Source organism: Pangasianodon hypophthalmus, chromosome 9 (genome assembly GCF_027358585.1).
Source record: "Pangasianodon hypophthalmus isolate fPanHyp1 chromosome 9, fPanHyp1.pri, whole genome shotgun sequence".
Lineage (NCBI taxonomy): Eukaryota > Metazoa > Chordata > Actinopteri > Siluriformes > Pangasiidae > Pangasianodon > Pangasianodon hypophthalmus.
Window position 1 is genome coordinate 18,429,053 of NC_069718.1, and position 26,866 is coordinate 18,455,918.

At 37.7% G+C, this 26,866-nt stretch overlaps 1 protein-coding gene across 2 annotated transcripts in view; it reads left to right on the top strand.

Moving 5' to 3' along the window:
• The first annotated feature begins 1,868 nt into the window (after positions 1-1,868).
• The window catches only part of grm8b (glutamate receptor, metabotropic 8b), a 128,122-nt gene continuing 103,124 nt past the window's right edge, over positions 1,869-26,866 (top strand). For both annotated transcript variants that reach the window (XM_034307116.2, XM_026918621.3), the window contains exons 1-2: positions 1,869-2,603; positions 3,890-4,736. In XM_034307116.2, coding sequence (XP_034163007.1) covers positions 4,218-4,736 — 519 coding nt within the window. In that variant the 5' untranslated portion in view covers positions 1,869-2,603; positions 3,890-4,217. The remainder of the gene's footprint in view (positions 2,604-3,889; positions 4,737-26,866) is intronic.

Sequence of the window (26,866 nt, forward strand, 5' to 3'; positions counted from 1 at the left end):
TCTTTCTTGTGTCTGTGTGAGGTTCCTTTGGGTTCTCTGGTTTTCTCTGTCATCCAGAAAACTCCCACATGCATGCATGTGTGTGTGTGCGTGTGCGCACGGTGCCTTGTGATGGACTGGCATTCCGTCCAGGGTTCCTCCCAGTGTTCCTGGGACAAGCTCCAGCGGGATCCTGACCAGGATACAGAGGTTACTAAAGATGAATGAATGAATAAATTTCTATGAGAGAAAGAAGTGTATATACAGTGGATATAAAAAAAATCTACACATACCTGTTAAAACTACAGCTTTTAAATGTCAAATCAAGAAGTTGGTAGACTCTTACCCAAGAAGACTGAGTGCTGTATTGCAGTCAGAAGATGCTTTAGCAAAGGATTAGTTAAGAGGTGTGCATACTTATGCAACCATGATATTGTACATTTTGTTTCTTTTTTTTTTTTTTTTTTAAAGCTTTTCACTTGTATGTATTTTTCACTTAAATTTTGTTCAATTTTGATCTGACATGATTTATCTTGGTTTCCTTTTTCATATCACAGATATCTGCAATCTTAACAGGAGTGTGTGGACCTTTTATATCCACTGTATTTACAATTGTATAGAGCTGTTTGGATTACCTTCTGAGGTAAAGGATCTTTTTAGCTACTCATTAATTCAAGTCACGTAGACTTTATTGACATTCCTCTCATCACATACAGTAATAGCAGGAACTAAATATAGTTCTCCTAGAATAACGGTGCTACAATTATCACGGGACAACATGGGATATGAGACATGAGAATAAGTAACACGGTAACAGAGAGTGCAAAATCAGTTAATACAATACAATACAAACTCTATTGCACAGTAGTAATGATAATGTAAACTCTGCTGATAGTCCTGAGCAGCAGTCTGAACACGTCAAGTGACTTGTGCGTGGATTGTTAAATATATCTCTTGTAAAGTGACTGAGTACAGTGAATGAAATGAATCGAGGTGAGGCGGCTATCACACTGATCTGCTGAGGAGTCTAATGGTCTGTGGGAAGTGGCTGTTCATGAATCTGCTTGAGTTGGCCCACATGTTTCCAGATGCGAGGAGTGCAAACAGTCCATGATTGGGTGAGAGGAATCCTTCCTGATGCTGCACGCCTTCCTTATACATGATGTATATGTCTATGATGCCAGGAAAACATGACCCAGTAATGGACTGGGCAGTCTTCACCACTCACTGCAGTGCTTTCCTGTCTGAGACGGAGCAGTTATATATAACAGACAGTGACGGTACAGGTCAGGACACTCTCCGTGACACACCTGTCACTCACTCTTTCTACCGCAGCACCGCCGATGTGTAGACGGATGTGAGATGCTCGGGTCATTCAGAAGTCAACAATCATCAGTCTAGCTGACAGTAAAAGAGAATGTTGGCCTATACATTATTCCATTATTGTTATTACCGAAGATGTATGTTTCCTATATCTATGGTTCTTGGTGTTAATATTGTGTATTGTAAGGTTGTGTAAGGTTGTAACACTTGTATTTTGTATCATTACTTTGTGATGCACACTTCAAAAAATATTCCATCTAACATCCTGGAAAGTTCTTTGGATTGTCCCTCTGTGATTTTAACCCTACAACAGGTTTCCCTTTCAGAAAAAAAAACAAGTATAACCAATTTAAGAAGAGAGAACATTTAACTAGCCAGCACTTTTTTTCTGGCAAGACTTTTACTACTACACTATATAGCCAAAAGTATGTGGACGCCTGCCCCACACACTCATATGACCCTCACACTAATATGTGCTTTTTGAACACATTTAGTCCCACTTTGCTGTTATAATAACCTCCACTTTTCTGGGAAGACTTTCTACTAGATTTTGGAGCATGGCTGTCTGGATTAGTGCTCATTCTGACACAAGACAACAACAATCCTTGAATCGTGGTCCTGGAGTACCCCATGTCCTGCACATTTTAGTATTTTTTCCTGTTCTTGATTCGACTATTCAGCTAATTAACAGCCCTATCTGAGGTTGCATCAGAGCAGGAACAACACTAAAATGTGCAGTGCAGTGCAGGGGGGTTCTCCAAGCCCAGGGCTGGGAACCTGTGCTTTGTTTAAGCCTTTTAACCTCGAATAAAGAATGAACACCAGATGGCGCAAGCGCATTATTTTCTCCATGCGACATGAGGCTTATTGCAGCTGCTGCTCTCTGAGCACCAAACTGCAGCTCTGAGCTTCTGCGCTTGCATTCTCATTAGAACAGTGGAGATCATTTAACACGCGAAGGCAACACAATAGGTGAAACTCGATTTCACAGACTCAGCCTCAGCTGTAGCCAAAAGTTGTGCTTGTCCTCTGTTTTCTACTTTTACCCCTGTCTCGTTCCACGTGCATAAACGATTTTTGCGCACAGACATGATGTGTAGATATGTTAACTGACCCGGCGAGTCTTACCCTTGACTTAGTCAGGAGAAGAAAGGAAACAGTAATTATCCACACAGGAGGCATGCAGCTGCGAGTATGAGTGTGTTTGGTGTGTGTGAGGAGAGCTGATGCTGCAACCTGCTCCGCGCGCTCTCCTCCAGCACAGCAGCCGGAAACGGTCACCGGAGCGCCACCATCACCAGGTAATTCCTTTTTTACATTTTTTATCATTTCCATGCAAAAATACATACATGAAGTGACTTAAGTGCTGGAAGGGTATTGCATGGCATTGCATATGCACTGGACTCAGCTCTGGGTAGTCTGTAGAGATGTGCGTGCGCCTGCGACAGATGTTTCTTCCTCCAGCTGATGCACCACACGCAGTGATTCAGGTGCACTCTGTCTTTATTTTAGATGCCAGGTATAAACATAACCCTCTCAGGGCAAAGGATTTCCGGAGTGACTGTCACCTTAAAATCCATTACGAGCAAGGGAACCCATCTCCTGACTGTTCATGGTGACAATCAGAAGGCGCGTGGATGGATGGATGGATGGATGGATGGATGGATGGATAAGATGTTGCACTGTGGCTCTGCTTTAATTCACACTTATCATGTGGAAATAATGTGCTCGCTGATTGGGGTTGATTTCCATGCGAAAGCCATGGACTGATTGTTGGAGGAAGCTTCAGTATTTCAGTGCGCTCGCGTCCTCGTAAATTGGAGCTCTTGTAATTATCAGGCAAGTCTTCAAGAAGGGAAGCGCGTTTATAGCACAAATATGCTTTAATTCAGTGATTTAGGAGCTACGCTGCAAAATAAATAGAGATTGCAGCACTAAGTTATTATGGATGGATATTCTCGGGTGTGAGAACAATTAGTGGTATAATTGTGCGTGCGCGCGCTTGTGTGTGTGTGTGTGTGTGTGTGTGCGCGCGTAAAGCAGATTTTATAACAGACTATTGCATTGTAATGTGATGCGTACTGTACTGCTTACACTCAGATCTGCTTTATATTTAACATTAATGATGAAAATAATTATGTTTGATTAAGGAACAGACAAGAGATTTCCTACGGGTATGTGTGTGTGTGTGTGTGTGTGTGTGTGTGTAGGCTTGTTTTTGTATCTTGTTGGGGACCAAATTTCCCCACAAGGATACAAATATCTGACAGCTGTAACACTGTGGGGACATTTGGCTGGGCCCCATGAAGAAAACAAAAAACAAACAAACAAACAAACAAACCCCCCAAAAACTAAAATTAAAAGAGGAATTAAGAGAGGTTTGCTTTTGGTTGCTAAGGTTAAGGGGAGGACTGTATTTAGGTGTAGGCATAGCATTAATTAGCTGCATTAATAATTATGTCATTGGAAGTTCCTCACAAGGATAGTAAGACAACTGTTTGTGTGTGTGTGTGTGTGTGTGTGTGTGTGTGTGTGGTGGGGGACACATTTGATTGCTCATTCCTCTGCTCTTCTCTTTCCTATACAGGGTCCACAGGAGTCTGTGAGATCTGCAGCCTAGATCACTATGTATGATTGCTAAATGCACCATTCCCCTTCTCACACACAGTATTCCATCCACGGCCCTGTCACACCGATGATTAACCTTATGCTCTGGAATCTGAGGAGCAGAGAATGGTCGCTCCACTTTGGGATCTCCGCAAACAGGTCATTACTTCAACACTGAGGTTTACTGGTGATACTTTTCACCTTGCACACCTGTTTCATACTTCCCACCTGCTACAGTAACTGCTGCACGCCTGACAGGACTCCACTTCTGTTTATTTGCTTGCTTAGTTATTTAACGCATCACTATCATGGCAAGGTACTCAACCTGGCAGGGTTGCCTTTTTATGCTGTCAGTGGCGAGCTGCTCCTTCACCTATGGACCTCAGCGCCTAGTGGACCCACTCGTGCCCCCAGCTCCTGAATATGCTCATTCCATTAGAATAGATGGAGACATCATCCTGGGAGGCCTCTTCCCAGTTCATGCACGAGGGGAGCGTGGCGCCCCATGCGGCGAGCTAAAGAAAGAGAAAGGCATTCATCGCTTGGAGGCCATGCTCTTTGCTATTGATCTCATTAACAAGGACCCTGAGCTGCTGCCCAATATCACGCTGGGTGCTCGCATCCTGGATACATGCTCAAGAGACACGTATGCTTTGGAGCAGTCACTCACCTTTGTGCAGGCACTGATCGAGCGTGACCCGTCTGATGTGCGCTGTGCCAGTGGAGAGCCGCCCATCTTTGCCAAACCTGACAAAATTGTAGGGGTGATTGGTGCATCTGCAAGCTCTGTCTCCATCATGGTAGCCAACATCCTGCGGCTGTTTAAGGTGAGTTAATATAATGCATACACACATTGCCCTGTTAGTTATGTAGTTGTAGTTCCGACATCTTGGAATTCTGAAGTAGACTAATTGTTATTATTGTAAAAAAAAAGCAGGTACATTTTAATTTTTTCACTCAGAAACCATGGAGAATGTAGACTTTTCCAATTAAGTCTATATGCATTTGTGGCAGTGAGTGGACTAGTCGCAGTATACACACTGCTGTAGACAGACACCACTGGTTAACACAGACTGTTCATTGAGAGGTCTACTTACAAAAGATGAGGAGATTACTAGTTAGCAATTAGTACTCTACTCTGCTACAGTTTTAATGTATTCAGTAATTCACCATCATTATTAACTTTATTTTGATTCAGTTACTCTTTGAGTCATTGAACAGGAAACATACTCCACTAATGATGATCTATGAAGTACATTTGTACCAGTTAACAATTTGATATGCTTCACTTACAGTAGCCATTATTGTGGGGCTAGACTGAACATTTCCCCACCTTTGGGTCTGAAAATGCTGCTTTATCTTGTTTCCAGGTTATCTTGTTTCTTGTCACATTAATAATTGAGTGTCTGATAGACAAACTATATATAGCTGACTTGTAATTGGATATTAAAAAATAGGTGTTGCAGTTATCAGATGAAGGGAATCGCCATTTAATCAGAAGAAAATCCAAATCTGCCATGACTTCATCTGCTGAAGAGATTAGTATAGTAAAGCCAAATGGTTTGTGGGTGAGAAACATAAATCCACAATATGAATTAATGCTATCATGTGTTGAAGTGATGCTGGGTTTTGCTGTAAATCATCTTATTAACTTGTTCACATTCAAACACCTGCGACAGTGAAACCATCCTTTCTCAACATTCCTGTGGTTAAAGTAGAAACTCTTCACTGGAATAGGTTGTGATGCAACTCTCTGCAGGCATAATATCTAGACAGTATAGCTCTGGTAAGGACAGTGGTGTATAGTAATGAAAAAGAAAGTAGGTTCTGGGTGTATTTCTACGTCACACACAAGTGAAAATGTTTATGTTAACTTTCATTTTTACCTTCTTGCATTTTCAAAATGCATATTCTTGCCCCAATAAATTTCCCAAGGCTCCCTCATTACTTACAGCTAATGAGTCGACTCTCAGTGTTAACCTAAAGGAGTGAATTGATGAGTCAATTTAGAAAGCCGACTCACTTATTTGTGAAAGATAGATCATGCATCTCAGACAAAAACACACGATGTGAAGAAAATAGTAATTAGTGCCATTCCTATTTGTCTCCTGTATCTAAAAAAACTGTAGCATTATTAATATTTAGATGAAAGAATATGTTTGCCTACATGTTAACAGATAGATAGATAGTTTTCCAGGGCCAAAGCTGTCCAAATGTAATGACATGGCTGATAAATGACATTAGTTTCTGTGTTAACTAGCTAGCCAGAATTATTATTAAGGCTGATTCTAGAGCCGCCTCATAGCTCTGTGCTCCAAGGTTCAATCCTATTTGCATCACGTCTGTATACTTGAACATTATATCACACCTCTTTCTATCAGGATATATGCAATGTTAGCTGGTGTAGTACAGTATGTTAAAAACGTGAGAGGTCTGAATGGATTAGCATCAGGTACTGTTGAGAAAAAAACACCACAGTGGTAGTTTCTTTCAGAGTGGCAAACACTGACTCTTCATATGCAATGAAAAAGGGGTCATGGGGGTAATTATAAGAAAACTTGTCAGTTATTTTGCCTTAACTGCCTCTCACCTGGTGCTTGGATGGACTCTTTTTTATTTCTCTCTCTCTCTGTCTCTCTCTCTCTGCATTTGTGGCCTCTCCATTCTGTTCTCTCTCATTTCTCCTCCTCCCTCCTCTGCTCTGTGTTTGTACTATCACAAGAAAACAGACATTTTGATGTTTTTATGTTTTACATTTTAAAATGTAAAGGAGATAAATTAAACAAGAAAAAGGAATGAGATGAAACTGACTTTTTCATTATCCACTGGAATATTTTTTCTCCTTCTCTCAAGCAGTGTTACATTTGAAATTTTTCATCCCCTAATTACACACCAAGCTTTTTATTCTGAAAAGCTCAGCTCATTACTAGTTAAACTAGTCGACTACATTTTCTGGAAATCAAGTGACAGGATGGTAATTAAGGAGTAAAACTATTTTAGGGTGAACTTTAATGAGTGTGGACAGTACACATGTTGTATTTATGCACTTATCTGACAACTACCTCTTGCTCTTGTTTTGACTACTTGTTCATTTTCTCTTTAGCTTGCTAGCTAAAGTTAATACAAAGAACTGATGAAATAGTAATGAAAATGATACCTAAGTTGCCTGGTGGACTGGTTGACTGACATTTATGTGGGTGATCTCACTTGCTGCAGTGTTATAGTGTTAGAAAAGACCACACCATTATCAGTCAACACTTTAGACAATTTGGAGGACACCTATCGAGATCGTTGCTGGCTAGCTTGCTTGAAAGACATTCCAATAACTCTGCTTGTAGTTGGAATTTCTGCCAAAGTTCTGGCTTTACAAGTCCAGCAAAGCTGAAATGAACACATATGGGTGAGTGACCATGTTAAGTCTAGCCAATCAAGCAGAAGGCTTCATGAAGGGGAACGCTTTTGATTAGCCATGACCAATTCCATGTAAACATCATAGAAACATCCTCCAGCAGTGAGCAAAGAGAGATCCTGTGGCAGTGAGTGCCGAGCAGCTTTGTGGCACGAGCAAAGATTCTGGAAAGCTTTTGCGCTAGACTTCAAACTGTGGGGAAGGAATTGCAGGTGGGGCACGGGTGAGAACGAAAATACAAATATAAATATTTAAATGACGGTTTCAAACCTGCCAACCTTTACACATTTTGCATAGGAGCTCTGCATTTTAAAAACAGAAGGCAGAATACTCCAGAAGAAGAGTCTTATTTTTTCTGTAATAAAAATGTCAGATGAGCCAACTGACATAAGAATCCAGAATGATTGACAGCTGTGCAGGTGTTTCGAGCTCTCCGCATGAAAGATGCTCTGACTCTGCGCCCTCCCTTTCTGTCACAGTAAATAGTTCATTACCATGATTGTACTGGGAGCAGACAGGTTCCCCAAAATACTGCAAAGTGAGGCTCATGGGGAAAAAGTTTGAATATGTCTGCAGAAGAGTGATCGAAGGCAATATATCATGCAAACACTAGCAGTCATGTGAATCTTTTACTGCATTAAGAAGCTATTAGATTATCTAAGGTTAGTAAGGTTATACATTAATTGTGTGAGCCTCAGGCCATTTAAAGCTCATGGATGAAAGATTTTATAATTTCGCCCCCTCTGGTACAAAAATGTTATAGCAAACTCCTTGTGGAAGAGTATGAGGGATGCTTATATACAATCCTGTCACCAAAACCTATTTGTCAATTTTCTATATCTTTACAATTTTTTCAGCTTTGCTTGACTTATTTATTTATTTATTACATATTTAGTGTAATGACTTTGACAGTAAACTGTGGTTGTAAACCACCTTTTACTTTAGTCTGTTATCACTTAGCACAGTACTAATAGGGTTGAGGATTGCCCCCAGCCTTTCTTAGTGTATACAGTATGCTCAATATAAGTCTATTTAAATGAATATTATCAATTCGTTTTTTATTATTATTATTTTACATAATTTTTCAGAACTGCATTAACCTACAATTTCAAGCATATTACTTTCCTTTTGTGTTTGTACTACTGCTATGTTTAGAGCTAAAGGCACATTCGATTCTCTAAGACTTAAACTTAATTAGACCTTCTTGTCCTTTGACTGGATTATGGTTGTAATTTGGATTAAGTCTAACAGTCTATGCTGTGGCATCCTTGGCCGGGAGAGGAGAAGAAAGCTTCTCTGTTGTGAAGCTCTTTTTTCCCTCTATTTTTTGATGTTCATTTTTCTACTACGGTAGTTTTTACATGATTACTTTAACTTCTACTTTCCACAGTAAGGTATCTTATAATATTACTCAAGTATGGCTGCTGGGTACTGGGTAAGGAAGTACATCTCTGTCCATAAAAATGGTGCTCTTTAGGCCTGAATATTACAGTTAACTTCACATTACCAAAATTCAAGCATTACTGTCTGACACAAGACATTACAGCAGGTTTGAAACATTATCTTTATCTGTAGATCCTTATTAACTCATGCATCAGTGGTGCATTTTAAGATCAGACAGATTAGATCCGGTGTTGCCTTTTTATCAATTTCTGGTTTATATTTGACATTTCAGTTTGACGTTATATAATGGCATTATAGTAATAAAGCACTATTTTGTTCTTGATATACAGATTGGTGTTCAGGCAGTGAGGGGATGGAGTACCTGAGCATTCACATTCACTAAACCACTAAATTGTTGTTATTTTACTACATCGTAAGAGCACATGTCTACACACACACACACAGCTTGCATATATTCTTGATGATAGTTGGTTCTGTTAAAGGAGTACTGTAACCTTGCAGGTTTTATGACCAGTTTGATCCTCTGCTATGCCTAGATACCTCTGCTGTACCTAGCTTTAAACACGGTGTCAATAATTCATACATACGCGCCCTGGGTAAAAACCAGTGGCAGCTGGTGGTTTTGAAAATTGGAGAAGCACAGGTGCCTGTTATTGAAGTGTATATCTGTGTGTTCTGTTTTATCTGCTTCATCTGTTGGTCTGGCCTCCTCATAACTAAGAGCATCAAAAGAATTTTCCAAAATCAGGTCAGCAGCAGTAGTGCCATGTCACACCAAAAAGCAGCTAAGCCGCTAAATAGCTAGTGAAATTTCACTGAAGAAGGTAGTGACGGCTAACTAGCTAGACCTATAAATAAAAATTAAAAAAATCCAAAACAAATACAATCAAACAGAATTCTATACTTACAATTCATTTATTATATTTATCAATTACAAAGCTAAAATAACAAGCAACACTAGTTGTGTAAAACTGTTATGGATAAGGCTACTGACCACTACTGCACTTCCGAGCCCTTTGTCTGACTGGTATGTTTAAGTTTGAGATGTCAGTCATGTATAAGTTCAGCCCCTTTGAGAAGTCTCCCAGTCATCATATGGAGAAACCATAGAAAAGAGCGAAGAGCGCACAGTCCAATAAATATTAAGATTTTTTTGCAAAAACCACCCACACACTCATCGACTCCCAGTGTGTTGTGCATCCGGGGCCCAAAATGACATATTCAAAACCTGTTGCCCAAACCATTGTAATTAAATCTGCCATAGGATGCCAGTGAAGCCATGCATCAACGAAGTTCTACCAGCAGTACGTTTACGGGGTTCAAGATTTTCACGAATACACACAAAATCAGTGTGGAATATCGTATTTAATAAAATATGAAATAAAGTACACACTTGTTAGCAAAACCTTGGAATCTTATCACAAATTTGCCAACAAATCCTTTGAAAAGCATTACAAATCTCGGGCACTTAATCAACAACAGTTTCCTGCTACATTTATAAGGACAGAGAATAAGAACAAGAAACAGTGTCATGTTTGAATAGAAATGGCTCAAACAACTCTGTGCCAGTCAAGTCGTCCTTCCATTGGAGCAGAGGTGATCACATTTTAATCAGAGTTGTTCTGCCTCGCATCAAGCTGCTTTATATTATACCAAAACACAAATCACTCTGTATCATTTTTACTCTCCCCAAGTCTGTTTTATTTATTGCATTCATATATGAAGCGTAAAATGTGTGTGTGTGTTTATATATATATATATATATATATATATATATATATATATATATATATATATATATATAATTTTTTTTTTACAGTAATTGTAATTACCATATTTCCACATCGTATATTGCCACAGACTATTTATATTAACATTCATATTAAACAGAACATTTAACTATGAAGTATTAGTTATGTTCTACTTGGATAGTTGGGTAGTTGGTTGCTCTGATTCTAGTCTAGTCAAGAGAGAAAGTAGCATAATTTTGAAAAGTGAAGTGACAAACCTATCTATTTGCCAGGAGGAACAAGGGGCATTGGGAGACTGTGCATATGTTTATTGCTTACTTGCTTGTAGATGTATGTTGTTTCAATACTGCCTTTATTATGACTTTGTCAACACTGACCTTACCATTTCCCCTTAGGGAATCCCCATTGCCATTTTAAGGACCACTGCAGTACTTTATTAGCTCAAGTGAAATCTATTAGATGAGCCCTTGGGGGCAGGAGATATTGAGTGAACATTACTGTAGAATTCAGGAGCAGAACCTGCCAGTAAGTCATTAGGAAGTGCAATCTGAGTTCCTTCCCTTATAAATGCAAACGAGAGCAATAAAAAATGAAATAAAATACACATGGCGGCACAGTGGTGCAGAGTCTCACAGCTCCAGAGTCCCTGGTTTGATCCTGAACTGTGTGGAGTTTTGCATGTTCTCCCCATGGGTTTACTCCAGGTTCTCCGGTTTCCTCTCACTTCCACTAAAACATGCCAGTAGGTGGATTGGCTACTCTAAATTGCCACTAGTTGTAAATGTGTATGTGCGTGGTCCTCCGTGATGGATCCGCCACAACAGTGACCAGGATAAAGAGGTTGCTGAAGATGAATGAATGAATAATTGAATGAAAATAAAACACACCACTTGATTGGCTCATTGAAACCAGGTTTTATAGAGCAATATCTATTTGATCCACATTTGAAAGCCAATGCCAGTTCATTACTTTTTTCTGTTAGCTAATTAGCCTAGTATTTAGTTAGGGCACCAGCTGATTAGCAAGCTAATATGACTGAAAGTGAAAACTATAACTACTACTAACTGAGAGTAAGTGCATTCAGAGTATCTGTTCTGTGTCATACACTCCCACTCCAGCTGTGCTGCAAGATTATATCTACTTGTGAGCCATGAGGTCAATGACAGTGGGTTAAACACAGCTTTGAAATATGGAGATACTCTGGCTATTATACCCACAAAATTCAAGACTAAGGTTTAAGTTTTTTTTTTTACTGTTATGTAAATAAAACAGACACAGGTCACCGAGCAATGTGTTAATTTTCATATAATCACCTAGCCAAAATGTCAAGTGTTATAAATTATCCTTACACATTTCTACAGGAAGGACAATATTTATATAAAGAGCAATTGAAGGAATGTTGTGCAAGATATTTTTGTCTTGTAGACATAAGTAAATGGCAAACAAACTTTTCATTTGTTGGTGATATAGATTTGAAATGCATACATTTGCAAGCTGCGGCTTACTCTTTGTAATTTGATTTCTAAATTGCTTAAGACATTTTTGGCAGTGTGCCATCTTTCAGATGGAACTGTGGATTTACCCAATCAGATAAGCTCGGAGTGAGGAGTGCTTCTCTGATGAGCTACGCTGTGAGCTTGGAACTGCTTTTCTTCCTTTCATTTATTCAGTCAGCTGAAAATATCAGTTCTGAGCATGTGACAAATTTCAATTTATCAAATTCTAGAAGTCTCAGAACTACATATAGTTTGTCCTTAAGGGCATTGAGCCTCGCTGTTTCTATTACTTTAATCTTGAAATCCGAAATATACATACTTACAGACCAGATTATTCATTTTTAGAAATTCCTTACAGAGTTGTATCCATACACTTGGTTCAATTAGATTTCACTTCAAATGTCTCAACCATTATCCATTTGCAAAGGCTGATTAGCAGATCTGCACAAAAGTAAGTAAAGACTGAGCATATAAAAGCCTTTGACAAATGAAGCTCAGGAAAAGCTGTTGGCTCTCAATTGCACATAGTACTTTATTGGCAGGTGATGAAGCAGTATTCATACTATGGCCCAGTCTAAAAGTACATTAAGAAATCATAAAAATATTTTTTTTATTTATTGTTTAAGAAGATGCCACAGGAAACAGCAGTCAGAGATGCTAATTCCAGTCACTTTAGTGTGGTTTTAAGATAGAATCTTAAAAATACATAATACACATTATGTAAAAATTATTCGATATTTAGTCAAATGAAAATTTATCTGGACATGTGATATAAACACACCTGTACCAGCCTTTATAGCACATGGTCTTATAGCATAGTAGTAGTTTAAGAAGAGACACCGGGCAAATTGGTTTGATTAAAGCATAAATAATGCTTTAAAATTTAAGCATTAAGGGTATTTAAGGGTAGAAAACATGGACCCCTGCACACACAAAATAACAAAACATCGACTTTGTTATAAAAACAAAACTAAGGCCTGCCTCTCTTACAAGGAAAAGTAGGCATGAAAATATGGGTAAATTTTTGGCATCCACATTGTCTTGTTTCCTGTTAACAAGCAGCGATTATTTTTGACGTTAGTGGAACCAAGAACAATGGTACTCCCAAAGTAAGTCAACATACGCATAATGGTATGAAGTAGAGGCTGGGGCTGATTTCTTTCTAGCTCAGACTGTAGATTCATGCAGCCTATGAGTGACAGTCGTGTCAGTGATTACACAGAGTGAAATAGATTTTGTATTCATTGGGGCTATATTTATTTAAGGCCACTTCTCTGACATGCCCATAACATCACCAGAAGTGATTGAGAAGGTGCATGTGAAATATAGCTGCAGGTCTAATAAACACGAAAGGTGGATTACTTTGTTGATCACTGATTTTTCAAAATGCTTTTGGAGGTGTAATTAGAAATAAATAGTCTAAGCAAACATTATCCAATCAAAGTACAAATTACATGAAGGGACAAATGACAGAAATGTAAGTTTTGTATTGTTTGAAGGAAAGAGCTGGCACTGCTGAAAGAATGCCTCCTAGTCGTATCTGTATTTATCTTATTTACTGTATATTAGAACATATTACCTGTTCAATTCAAATACTGCATTCATATTTGGTTTTATTCCCAGTTCCTATGTGCATGTGTAATAGTTCTATGCCTATGATGAGACGTCATGCTATAAGACTCAACCATAATGGTTTCATAAAACATTGCCAAGTTACTGATAGGTAGTGGAATATTTTAGATTTTCAAAATCACGACCAGCTGTCACTGGGTCCATTTATATTGTATATTTATATTTTAAAAACTGTAAAAGTCACAAATGTGAAATGAGAAGAAAGGAAAAGAACCAGAATAAACTGATTGAGTCATTTAGATTTGTAATGCTCCCTATGGTGCCTGTCTTTACCTGAAGGGGCGGATGAAAGGCCTATTTCATTCATCCTGTATGGGTTATATTTATGAGAGCATGAGCAAATCAGAGCGGAATAAACAACATACACCTTGAGACAGGATACAGTTATGGGTCAGGATATGAGATGATCAAGAGATAAAGATAAGGCTGCATGAAGAGTACATGCATTATTGTGTGCTCTTTTTCATAAAATGGGACAATTGCCAGATTTATCTAGCAGGGTGTTATTGCCACTCCCAGTTTCCCAGGATTGAATGAAGCGTCGCATTGCAGTCTTAATCAATACACCACCTCAGCTCTAGTCTAGGAAGGAAGGAGAGGTTAACTCATGTTTGCCCATGTTACTGAAGCTGTCAATGAAACATATGCCACTTTTTTTTTTTTTTATTAAAAACATACTGTCTATATGTATTGTCTATTTACACACTTCTATACAAATAATTATAATGAGATAAAATAATACAGGAGGCCTCTGTTGGATTTATATGGTCAGCAGGGTCTGAATGAATGAATACCATTTGTAATCAGTAAAACCTATTTGACAGAATGATATTGCAAAGCACTCTGAATGAGTTTTAAGAATATAGCTTAGTGTTGCACAGTTGAAGCCTTTGTGCGAATTGTGTGTCGTCAGGCTCAGGAGGGCAGACTTGGGAAGGCGAGTGACACAGAATATCCCCTTAACAGAAAAAGCTTATTGAGTGAAATTGAACCAGTCAGAGAATTTGGCAAAGGTCGCATGACTGATAAGATACTGAACTGCACTGGCACGTTTCATTCAGTATGTGGTGTGATAAAATATTTAAGCAGTAGATGGGTGTGAGTGGTATCAAAGGTCTCATCATTTTTTTACCTGATGGTTTTGAGGCAAGGCTGTGAGATTTATATAGAGCTTGATCAGTCACTTTAAGGCATTAAAGGTAAACTATTTCTGACATTTTTATCACCATATAATGTAAAGTCACCTCTAAACCACTCTTCTTGCCATATTTCAAGCTAGGACTAGGAAAAAAATGATTTTGTGCAAGCTTATAAATTGTCATATCTCCAATTTAGGTCAAGCCTAAAATCATATTATTCAAACCCAGTGCAGTGCAATAAAGAGAAAAATACAAAAAGGAGAGAAATCTATCGCTATAATAAGAAAATAAAGTTGGTCGTTTCTTTCATTTCACATCAGCTTGCTCAATTATCTGACTCATAAAGCAAATAGAGCTAAGATCATAAGAGTCCTTAATTAATGTCTCCTATACACTGTGGCTGTTAGCAACTCTAAAGGACTCGTCTGGCCAAGCAACTTTGATACAATAGATATCTGATGTTGCACACTTAGGTGCTTCTGTAAATTGACAGTCCTCTTGGATGTAAAATCTGGATTAGCATGCAAAATTAATTATATCCGCTGAGGCAATCTTTCCCAGCTCCACATATCCCCTGAGTCTGTACTAATGAGCGCAGTTCCTGATTCTAATTGTCAAGTACTGCAAAAGGTATGACAATAGTTTCGTAAAACTGACTGTGTGAAAAATTATACAAGATACAGCACTTCCCTAAGACTAACACCTGCACAGATAAATCGATCACTTGATTTGAAAAGCCTGTGGTTGTGTATGCATATATAGATGAGATTTCACTAGCAGACCCAGTCGATTTAATACCTGTACCCTTGGGATTGCTCCTCTTTTAAGGTACGTCGTCTCCATCAATACTAATATTTGTGCATCTGTCGTCAGTGTGAGTGATGGGCTTGCATTCTCTTGGGCAATTCCTTTTTTGCATTGGCAGCAAAATCTAAATACCACATTTGTTTCTGAATTGAATCTAATGTTTTTATTTAAAAAAAACTGGCAGTAATATTACTAAGACATTCTTTATATAGTGTGTTACTACAAACTCTTATTAAATATGTTTCCAACATTCTACACTAATACTGTGTGTTAAAAGTCTGAGAACACTAGGAAGAAAAACACATAACCTGTAGTTAACCTAAGTGTAAAGTGCTGATACCTGAGCCTCCTGTTATAACGTCTCCTAACAGGAAACTTCAGCACATCAGAAATTACATATTTTTCTTTGTTAGAGTATGAGTAATATTGAGTGTTCGCCATATAATCCCTGTGAATGACCTGTTACTAGAGAAAGGATAATGTATCAGAATGAGCACATGACTATAAACCTAACATTTATGTCACATTTATGTTGGACCTACTGTCAGAGCTGCTGTTAGAGAAAATTATTGCACACCTTGTTATTTGAGAATTCAACTGTGCTGTGGTATAACAACAGTTAACACTGTGTTAGGAGCATATTTCAAATACATGGAGTTCTTTTTTCTTTCTATTGTGCGTTAAATGCATAGATATCAAACATTGGTATCAGCTATTATTTTCTGTTTTGGAAACCAGAGGCACCATGTGCAGATCTACATTATACCACTTTATCTTACACTATACCTTACACAGTGTTAGAGGGTCCAGTGTCCAGTAATGCTACTACTGATATTTTCCTTGGTTCGTAAATGAAGCCTTATGGGAACCGGATCATTTGAAGTGTTAGGACTGCGTAGGACTGATGGTCTGCGAATGAGGGATTAAGTTAATCAGAAATTAGTTTTTAAAATTCCATTTCAAAGAGCATAGTCAATTTTCCCTTTCATCATGACTGACGTCTTTGTCCCTGCAACCATAATATTTAATGACAGAAGTGATTTTAGCAGAAACTCTCCCTTTCCTAGGGATAATAAGTTATATAATCAGGGAAAAGAAATGACATAATTTGTCATATACACATACTGCAGTTCTCTGAGTTGCTTACTTTACCATACATTCAGTGTGGACACTCTTACTCATTCTGTCATGCTTTTTGACATGGCATTAGAAATGCAAGATTTGTCTTGGTGACATGCTAAATAATGTTGCCACTGCATGACTGGTAATTAAAAGAGTGATTGGTTATTGTACCCATATGGCCTTCTAAGCTGACATGCACCAAATTCTTATATATAATAACCTGGGTTGCATTCTGAAATTTATGTTTAGCCATAATGTGAAATTTTGCTGATGCTTGGTGGATACTCCATGTTTAGATGTTTACAGAGTGAAAAACTGTTGAATAGAATGCTAACTGTTAATGAATAGATTTGCATAATAAGTGCATAATGAGGTTATAGAAGGTCAATGTCATTGTCCCTTATTACAAGTTTTGATTTTGTTAGCATACATTTACCATAATGAGTATGCTGAAAAAGAATATTGAAAATACTTCCATTAAAATATTAAATTAGAATCCTTTAATTTCTACGACAATCAGGCTGTTGTAAGGTTTAGTAAGTGTTATGATTTTAAAAATGGTAATTGTTTTAAATTTTTTAATTATCCATCATGATTTTCTTTATCCTAAGCAGTTTAAATGAACGCATATGGATTGGATCACATGTTAAATGGCAGCAGGGCAACGTCACTGGTCTCCCGAGCCACCAGTACATTGTCACTTGGGCTCCCAAAAATTCAGAAACAGCTCTAAATGGCAGTTTTTGTTGTAACCCACGACAGGTTCTTGTTGGTTCGGTTTTGTAATCATTAGGAACTGGCATATTCTGTCTCTTGGGGTGAAATTAGCATGTAAGCAAATCCCAGGTCTTGCTTGAGAACATTCGACTGATTTTATTCACTCTATTCCACTGGGTACTGTTTGAATAATGTACAGCAGGTGTTCTCAAACCTTTTGCATCCAGGGACACCTTCTAGTGAAAAAAAAAATCCATGGACCCCCTTCTGAAGAATTAATACAGATTAATATTATGAAGGTACCTTAGGCAAACATACAGTATACCCAAACCAGTTAAACACAGTTTTAAAATTTATGTTTAATATTAACAGAATTTTTTAAATCTTTATTAAAATTGCCAGAGGAGATGTTTTTTAATTCTTTATTTCAGACTTTTGAGTTATTGAGCTTCATATAAAAACCCATTCAGTTTAATTGTGCATCCTTCACTGAAATCATGACTGTACAGTATTCAGGTTTGTTTTGTATACACTCACTGTCCACTTTATTAGGAACAACTGTACAGCTGCATATTCATGCAGTTGTCTAATCAGCCAATCATGTGGCAGCAGCGTAATGCAAAAAAAATCATGCATATACAGGTTAAGAGTGTCAGTTAATGTTCACATCAAACATCAGAATGGGGAAAAAATGTGATCTCACTGACTTTGACCATGGCATGATTGCTGGTACCAGATGGGCTGGTTTGAGTATTTCAGAAACTGCTGATCTCCTGGAATTTTCATCCATAGCAGTCTGTAGAGTTTATATAGAATGGTGCGTAAAATAAAAAACATCCTGTGAGCAGAGGGTCCACAAGCTGAAACACCTTGTCTATACTAATTCAAATAAGCACTCTTTACAACTGTGGTGAGCAGAAAAGCATCTCAGAACGCACAAAACTTCAAACCTTGAGGTGGACGGGCTACAACAGCAGAAGACCACATCAGGTTCCACTCCTGTCAGCCAAGAACAAGAATCTGGGGCTATCATGGGCACAGATTCACCCAAACTGGACAGGTGAAGACTGGAAAAAGACCAGGTTTGAGTGTGTCTGTGCCCATGATAGCCTCAGATGGCTGCTCTGGATGACAGAAGAGGAACCCAATGTGGTCTTTTGCTGTTTCGTGCATGCTGAGATGCTCACCACAGTTGTAAAGCGTGATTCTTTGAGTTACTGTATCTTTCCTGGCAGCTCGAACCAATCTGGTGATTTTCCTCTGACCTCTCTTATTAACAAGTGTTTCCACCTGCAGAACTGTTGCTCACTCAGTGTTTTTTGTTTTTCACAGCATTCTATGTAAACTCTAGAGACTGTTGTATGTGAAATTCCCAGGAGACCAGCAGTTTCTGAAATACTCAAACCAGCCCATCTGGTACCAACATCCCTGCCACGATCAAAGTCACAGACATCACACTTTTTCTTCATTCAGATTTTTGATGTGAACATTAAGCTCTTGACCTGTATCTGTATGATTTTATGCATTGCACTGCTGCCACATGATTGGCTGATTAGATAACTGCATGAATGTGCAGGTACACAGGTGTTCCTAATAAAGTGGAGAGTGAGTGTATATTATGAGTAAGAATTGGTGTTCATCCACTTTTTGTATTTCACTTGTACAGACATCCTGAAGGGTAATTAAAATGTGTTCCCAAGTCAGGTTGACTTTTAATGCAGCTACATTTAGCCATTTTTTCATCACGGGTAGGGGAACAAAGTCTGGGGAAATCCACCACACAAGCTTGGGTCTGGAGCTCTGCCACAACCAGCAACCAGTGGACAAGAAGATTAAAACATTACAAAAGTACACGAATATCAAACATATAAACACAGAAAAAAAAGAAAAGAAAAAGTTCTGATGAGACGTGGCAGCTAAAAAATGCACACAGTGTACTCTTTGTGCTTTCTGAGATGCTTTTCTGCTCACCATGATTGTAAAGAGTGGTTATTTCAGTTACCATGACCTTCCTGTCAGATTGAACCAGTCTGGCCATTCTCCTCTGACCTCTCTCATCCACACTGCTGCTGCTCACTGGATGTTTTTTGTTTTCTGCACCATTCTGTCTAAATTCTAGACACTGTTGTGTGTGAAAATCCTGAGAGCAGCAGTTTCTGAAACACTCGAACTGGCCACAACAACCATGCCATGGTCAGAGTCACTGAAATCACATTTTTCCCCATTCTTATGTTTGATGTGAACATTAACTGCAAGATATTATGGGTTACGCTGCTGCCACATGATTGGGTGTTTGGATAATTGCATGAACAAGCAGGTGTACAGGTGTTCCTATTAAAGTGGCTGCTGAGTCTATATCCATCCTGTTTCAGTGCACTTGGCCATGTGCCAGGTATGTGTGTGGTATACACTAGTTTGCCCCGATATAATATATATAGTAGTGCTTGAAAATTTGTGAACCCTTTAGAATTTTCTATATATCTGCATAAATATGACCTAAAACATCATCACACAAGTCTCAAAATTAGAGAAAGAGAACCCAATTATACAAAAGAGACAAAAATATTATACTTGGTCATTTATTTATTGAAGAAAGTGATCCAATATTACATATCTGTGAGTGGTAAAAGTATGTGAACCTCTAGGATTTGCAGTTAATTTGAAGCAAGACATGTAATAGTCTGCAAGGTCACAAAAGAGCCCAGAGTAACTTCTAAGCAACTAAAGGCCTCTCTCACACTGGACAATGTTAATGTTCATGAGTCCACCATCACCAGAAGGCTATTGGAAAAATGTTTTGTGGATGGATGAGACCAAAATAGAACTTTTTAGTTTAAACGAGAAGCGTTATGTTTGGAGAAAGGAAAACACTGCATTCCAGCATAAGAACCTTATCCCATCTGTGAAACATGATGGTGGTAGTATCATGGTTTGGCCCTGTTTTGCTTTATCTGGGCCAGGATGGCTTGCTATCATTGATGGAACAATGAATTCTGAATTATACCAGCGAAATCTAAAGGAAAATGTCAGGACATCTGTCCATGAACTGAGTCTCAAGGGAAAGTGGGTCATGCAGCAAGACAACGACCCTAAGCACACAAGTCGTGCTACCAAAGAATGGTTAAAGAAGAATAAAGTTAATGTTTTGGAATGGCCAAGTCAAAGTCCTGACCTTAATCCAAAAGAAATGTTGTGGAAGGACCTGAAGCAAGCAGTTCATGTGAGGAAACCCACCAACATCCCAGAGTTGAAGCTGAGAAATGGGCTAAAATTCCTCCAAGCTAGTGTCTCATTTGTTTAATTGGGTTCTCTTTGTCTACTTTTAGGACTTGCGTGAAAATCTGATGATGTTTTAGGTCATATTTATACAGAAATATAGAAAATTCTAAAGGGTTCACAAACTTTCAAGCACCATTGTACGGTAGTCTGTGATATTGACAACGCACCTAGCAGAGATTGCATCCACTGTATTGTGTGTGTGTGTTTGCAGCTGGTATTTATCTCTTAATGGGCTACAAGTGTCTGAATTATAATCAAAGTATGTGATAATTTTGAAATTCTACTAAGATTTGGATATGCTAAATGATGTAAAATGATGTAAATACTGAGGTTAAGGTTAGGGTTAGAGGTGGGTGTAGGTATAGCATTATTTAGCTTCATTAATACACAGGTTAGTGGAAATGCAGTGCAAAGATACATATGCAAGAGGAGTGCGTATGTCACCTGTAAATGCTGAAAATATATGCTGATAATATTAGAAAGTTATTTAAGCAAACCAGAACTTTTCACTCATTCTGTCCTTCTGTTCTGCAACAAACACACACACATACACACACACACCACTTGTATAAAATCAAATTATTGTCATTCTTCATTGAGTACTTTATCCTGGTCAGGGTCACTGTGAATCCAGAGCCTATCCCTGGAACACTGTGCGTGAGGCAGGAATACACCTTGGATGTACACACATTCACACATTGGAGCAATTCAGCATAGCCAAGCCACCTATCTGCATGTTTTTAGGAGGCGGGAGGAAACTGGGGTACCTGGAGGAAACCCATGCTGACAGTACCTTGAGCTCAGGGTTGAACTGGGGACCCCAGAACTCTGAGGTGGCGTCACTGCCAGCTGTGCCACCATGCCGTCTAAAAGAACAATAAGCTATATTATTTTTGCTTGTGTTAAAATTACTGGTTTTCTTATAGTCAAGTGACACCATCTAGGAACAGGAAACCACCCACACTAACCCAAGCTGCTACAGAAAATAATTCTTTTTCAGATCTGTGTATAAAAAAGTCTTGGTTGACTTTTTTTTTTTTTTTTCCAATGTTGTAATTTAACCTTAAAATAGCCTAGAGTGATGATGTAGGAACTGGTTTGAAGAGAGTAATTGGATTCAGTATCATTTAGTAGTGATATTAATATTTTGTTAGATGATATTCATATCACATACCTAGTAAAGTCATGCTTTGCCTTCAGAAGAGATTCAATACTCTTTAGAGTTTTTTTTTCTCTGGATCTGTGTGTATTGAGACATTGGAGCATTAATTAAGAAAACTTTAAAGGTTAAACAATGATTAGATCTGGTGATTTGAGAGGGCATAGAAGGCAACCAGCTTCATTCTGATATTCAAAAAAATACTCTTCAGGTTGTGCAGTGGTTTGGATGGTTTTAATGGATTTAATGGTTTGGATGGTTTTAAAGCAGCAGTGCGTACACCATCCACAACTGATTGTGCAACATACAGTACAGTGCAGATATCTTGAACAGCCTATTATTTTTAGTACAAATGTTGTTATAGATGTTTATTTTATGTCTTCTGCATTATTGAGTCAGTATAAAAACATTTTATATTTCCAAACATTACTTTTTCAGCAAAAAATTAAATGTCACAGAAAAATGTTTGTACGTCAGTAAAGAAAGTAACATATTACTCGTCATTCTTCAGACAAAAAAAACATAATGAAGGCTTCTGAGTTTTGCTGCAAAAAATACAATAAAAATGATGTAAATTATATCCAGTTTCCAGTGAGCAATAGGGATTTTTAAAAGATAAAGCTTTACCATTTTAACTGGTTTTCAGTCAACTCGTGTGCTCATGCATACAGTGTACATTTTGGCAAATGATCTGGATTTAGTTTTAATGTTAGTCTTTTGTCAAAAATATATAATAATTTTAGTACGATTTTTAGAAATGTGTTAGTAGGTTTAATCTAATTTACATTTATTCTACATTTATTCTTCACAATTTCCTGAATAGGTTTTTAGTTCTAGTTCTAATTATATCTTAAACAGCACAGTGTTTCAGAGTGTAGTGTTGCTGCCTCACAGCTCCAGGGTCCCTGGGTTGTTCCTGAGCTCATGTGACTGTTTGTCGGGTTACTGTTTCTCTGCACATTCTCCACTCATGTCCTCATAGGTTTCCTCTGGGTTCTCTAGTTTCCTCCCACCTCCCAAAAACAGGCTAGTAGATCCCCAGAGGTATGAATGATTGTGTGAAGGTGTGTGTGCATGGTGCCCTGTGATGGACTGGTGTCCCTGACCAGGATGTACTTCTGCCTCACACCCAGTGTTCCCTGATAGGCTCCAGATCCACCATGACTCTAACCAGGATAAAGTAGTTACTGAAGATGAATGAAAGAATTAGATCTTAAATTGAGCACCTTATAGGCTTTACAAATACACACTGCCATCAGTAATGGCAAATACCGTATTGACCACCTGCATTTTTGAGCTAATTAGTATGATATGTTTACATTTACAACCTTTATTATTATATTGCAATATGTCTTTGCATCTTATTCCACATGAGAACTGTGTACTGGTTGGCAGTGCACTGTCCTTTACTGTGCTTATTGTCCTGTTTAGTAATTGTCGTACTGTCTTGCGCTGTTTGCACACGTGCACTTTATGGAGTTCTGTGTATGTCTGTGTATGTAGTCTTATTTAGTTCTGTGTAGTCTCATTTAGCTCTGTGTTGTTTTTATGTCTGCACCGTAGTCCTGGAGGAATGTTGTTTCCTTTCACTGTGTACTGTACCAGCTGTATATGCTTGAAATGACAATAAAGCCACTTGAACTTGAACTTGATTTTACAAAGCCTTTCTACATCTGTGTTTGCCTAAGTGAAAGCTGTACAGCTCTTTCAAAGGCACATTTGAGAATCTTACTGTGGTAACCACATTTATTATATTGCATAACTTGATAAATTGATAATAATAAATATCATTCTATCATAAAAATAATGTTGATGCAGTTGAGAAAGGTTACAGATGTTACCTATCAACCTAAAAGTCTGACATCATGCTTATGCAACCAACATTAAGCCTTTAACAGCAGTATTAGCTAGTAGCTATGGAAGGATGGATGAAAACTAATTCTAAAATGGCTCCATAATCCCTGTATAATGCAGTATATGTGGCTTATAGTAATGGGTTTAAGACCTTTTACAGTGTGTTATACTATTATTTAATTGTTGTTTAATTATAATATTGTTAAAATTCTAAGAGAGGGAAAATATTCAAAATTTCGGACAATTTTCCCCTCATTTTTTTGTTTGTCAATTTTTTGCATTTTTATTTGCTTGTTTCATTTTTGTTTTGAAGAAAGGTCATTTAGCTTTTGTTAACACTGTATGCAGCAAAAGCACTTTTAAATTAACACTGTATGCAGCAAAAGCATAATTATGTATGTATGTACACCACCCTATCACTTATTATGATAATAATAATCAGGAAAATAATTATTTTCCTATAACATTCCTTACATATTATGTACAATTTTTAAGCTTCAGGTTAATAGCCACATTATAACAATACATTTGGCCATTATATTGGTGCCTTTTTCTATTTCCTTTTTATGCTCCCTTCTGAATAGGCTTCTGAAGCCTTTAGAAGGTTAGAAAAGCATTTTGGCTTGATAGGGTAGCAAAACACAAAACGTCCAAACGTGCTGTGCACCTATGCAGAGATTGGCAAGCAGTGATGTATGAAGGGGGCACTTTTGCCTATTTCTTCCTGTTTACTACCCCACCTTCCTTGCTTGATGGACAGCTCACAAATAGCTATCAAACTCCAACTGTTCTGTAAAACCAAGCTCAGAAGCCTTTTCAGTCAGTTTGCAGAAGCCCTTTGGATAAAGAAGGAAACAACCTTCAGCGGTCAGCGTCACTTCTATTTCTCACACAGTTTTCCACTTAATGATTGTGAGCTCTTGCCATTTTACTACATTACTCCATTTTTCTATATAGGCAGTATTATGATGAGCAGCATATCAGACTCCAGTCCTGGAGCACCACAGCAATGCAGAGGTTAGCATTTTACCTCATTTAACACATCTGATTCAACTCATCAGCTGTTTCCCTAGACATTCACATGACTGAATTTGATATGTTAAAAGAGGAAGAATATTTGTATGGTTGTGACATGCTCCTTTGTCTACTTTCAGTTTCTCCTCCAAAGGAATGATAAAAAAGAATGATAGAGTAAACAATCCACCTTGTTTGCATTCTTTACATCAATGGCTGCATTTCACTTATGCTTTTCCAATCACTAATAATGTGTTAGAGATGTGTCAGTGACATACTGAAAATATCAGCCCAAATGAAGATCAAATTTAGGGGGCATTTCACTCTGTGTAATCACCTGGCATGACCGTCACTGACAGGCTGCACGAATCTACTCTATGGGCTGGGAAGAAACCAGCCCCTGTCTCAGTTCTACACACCACTCTGTGTATTGTTCTTACAACTATTGGTGATACAGTTCCTCATGGTTCCATGGCAGCACTATATATATATATATATATATATATATATATATATATATATATATATATATATATAACTGAATTTATCACAAGCCTATTGGTTGTATTGGCGAATGAACAGTTAACTGTGTCATAATGTTCCACACGTTCTTAAAGTGTCTTCATGGTGCTGTGTTCTTTGTGGACCCAGTCTGAACTGTGCTGCATGATTAGATTAAGGTCTCTGCTTGGCCTAGAGTCTCATGGAACACAGTCTAACCTCAGGAGAGGCACTCTAAATATGCAGGAGTCAAAAAAGATTGCCATTAACAGGATCTAATTACCATTTTTAGTCATTAATTTACACCACAGAAAAATAAACAAGCACAATCATGCAAGCCTTTCTCCGAGATACTTTTTTTGGTTTATGAATAGAAACAGTGGGATTCAAGTCTTTAGGGAAGGAAAAACTTAAAACCTCATTCTTCATCATCAAGTTTTAAACAGTGCAGTCAAGTCCACACAGGCTGTGGCTGACCCCGGCACTTAATCACTGGGGTGAGAAAGGGTAGAAGAAAGATTTTCTGAAGTAAAACAGAGAATCTTCTTCTGAGTTAGTGCCCTATAAATAATTATACTTTTATACTATTTAAAGAAGGAGAATAATGGCATTTTCACAGAAAACAAAAAGCACAATCGTGTTAAAATGGTAGACTTCTACTACTAGGATGTTTTAATTTATTTTTCAGGTTAGTAATCTAAATCAAGGCCAGAGCTTGTTCAGACTAATTAATATTATTTGTGTAGATTGGTCAGACCCTTCACAGTTTGTCCTTCATTTATTCAGATAAATGAATCATGCGTTGGTGAAGGCTGATACACATATATCGTAGTAAGTGAAGGACAAATAGTGCTTATTTCAGTGTCCTTCACTTATTATGATATATCAATCAAGTTGGATAGTATATCAGGTTAACAGAAATGTGACTAATGCCTAAAACTTCTTTTATTTGTTAGTGTACTGATTTGAATCCCATAAGGTCCATTACTGTCATCTGCTGGTGAAAAGTTTATCCCTAAGTTAAATGAATAGACAATGGCAATACTATATTTAATTACCTTACTTAAATCTATGCACTAATTTTACTAAATAAAGGTACCAACACAGGTAAATTTATTAACACTTTGCTTTTGCTGTACTGCTATTTTTAATAGAAGAATAAAATGCACTTACTTAAAAAAGACAAAGATATCCAGTAGCGGAGAGCCAGCACAATTCTAACATACTTGTTTTCTCTAAATGCATGCATACAAATGTGGCATTTTTACATCTATATACAAGTTCATCAGTTCTCAATATCCAGGTTTTTTTTTTCACAGTTTTGCACTCATAAAGATAAATTACAGTTGATGCAGAGCCTATATGGACATTATGGTTAACAATACCAACAGTATACCCCACCACAGTAATAATGATTACTATGTAATGGAAAAAATTAAAACAAAACAAAAAATATTGGATAATGTATTTATGAGCTCTGCATTGACAATTACATTACATGATTAAAAAAAGGTGATTGTTCTGCATGCGCTTCTCCTCATGTGCTAATGGATATCTGATGATCTTTATAATTGCTTCATGTTTTCCAAGCTACCCTCAAAGGTTTTTCACACAGAGTAATGACTGTATGTTGATTTAATTCCATTTTTCCTGATGTACAAGTAAGTGTTCAG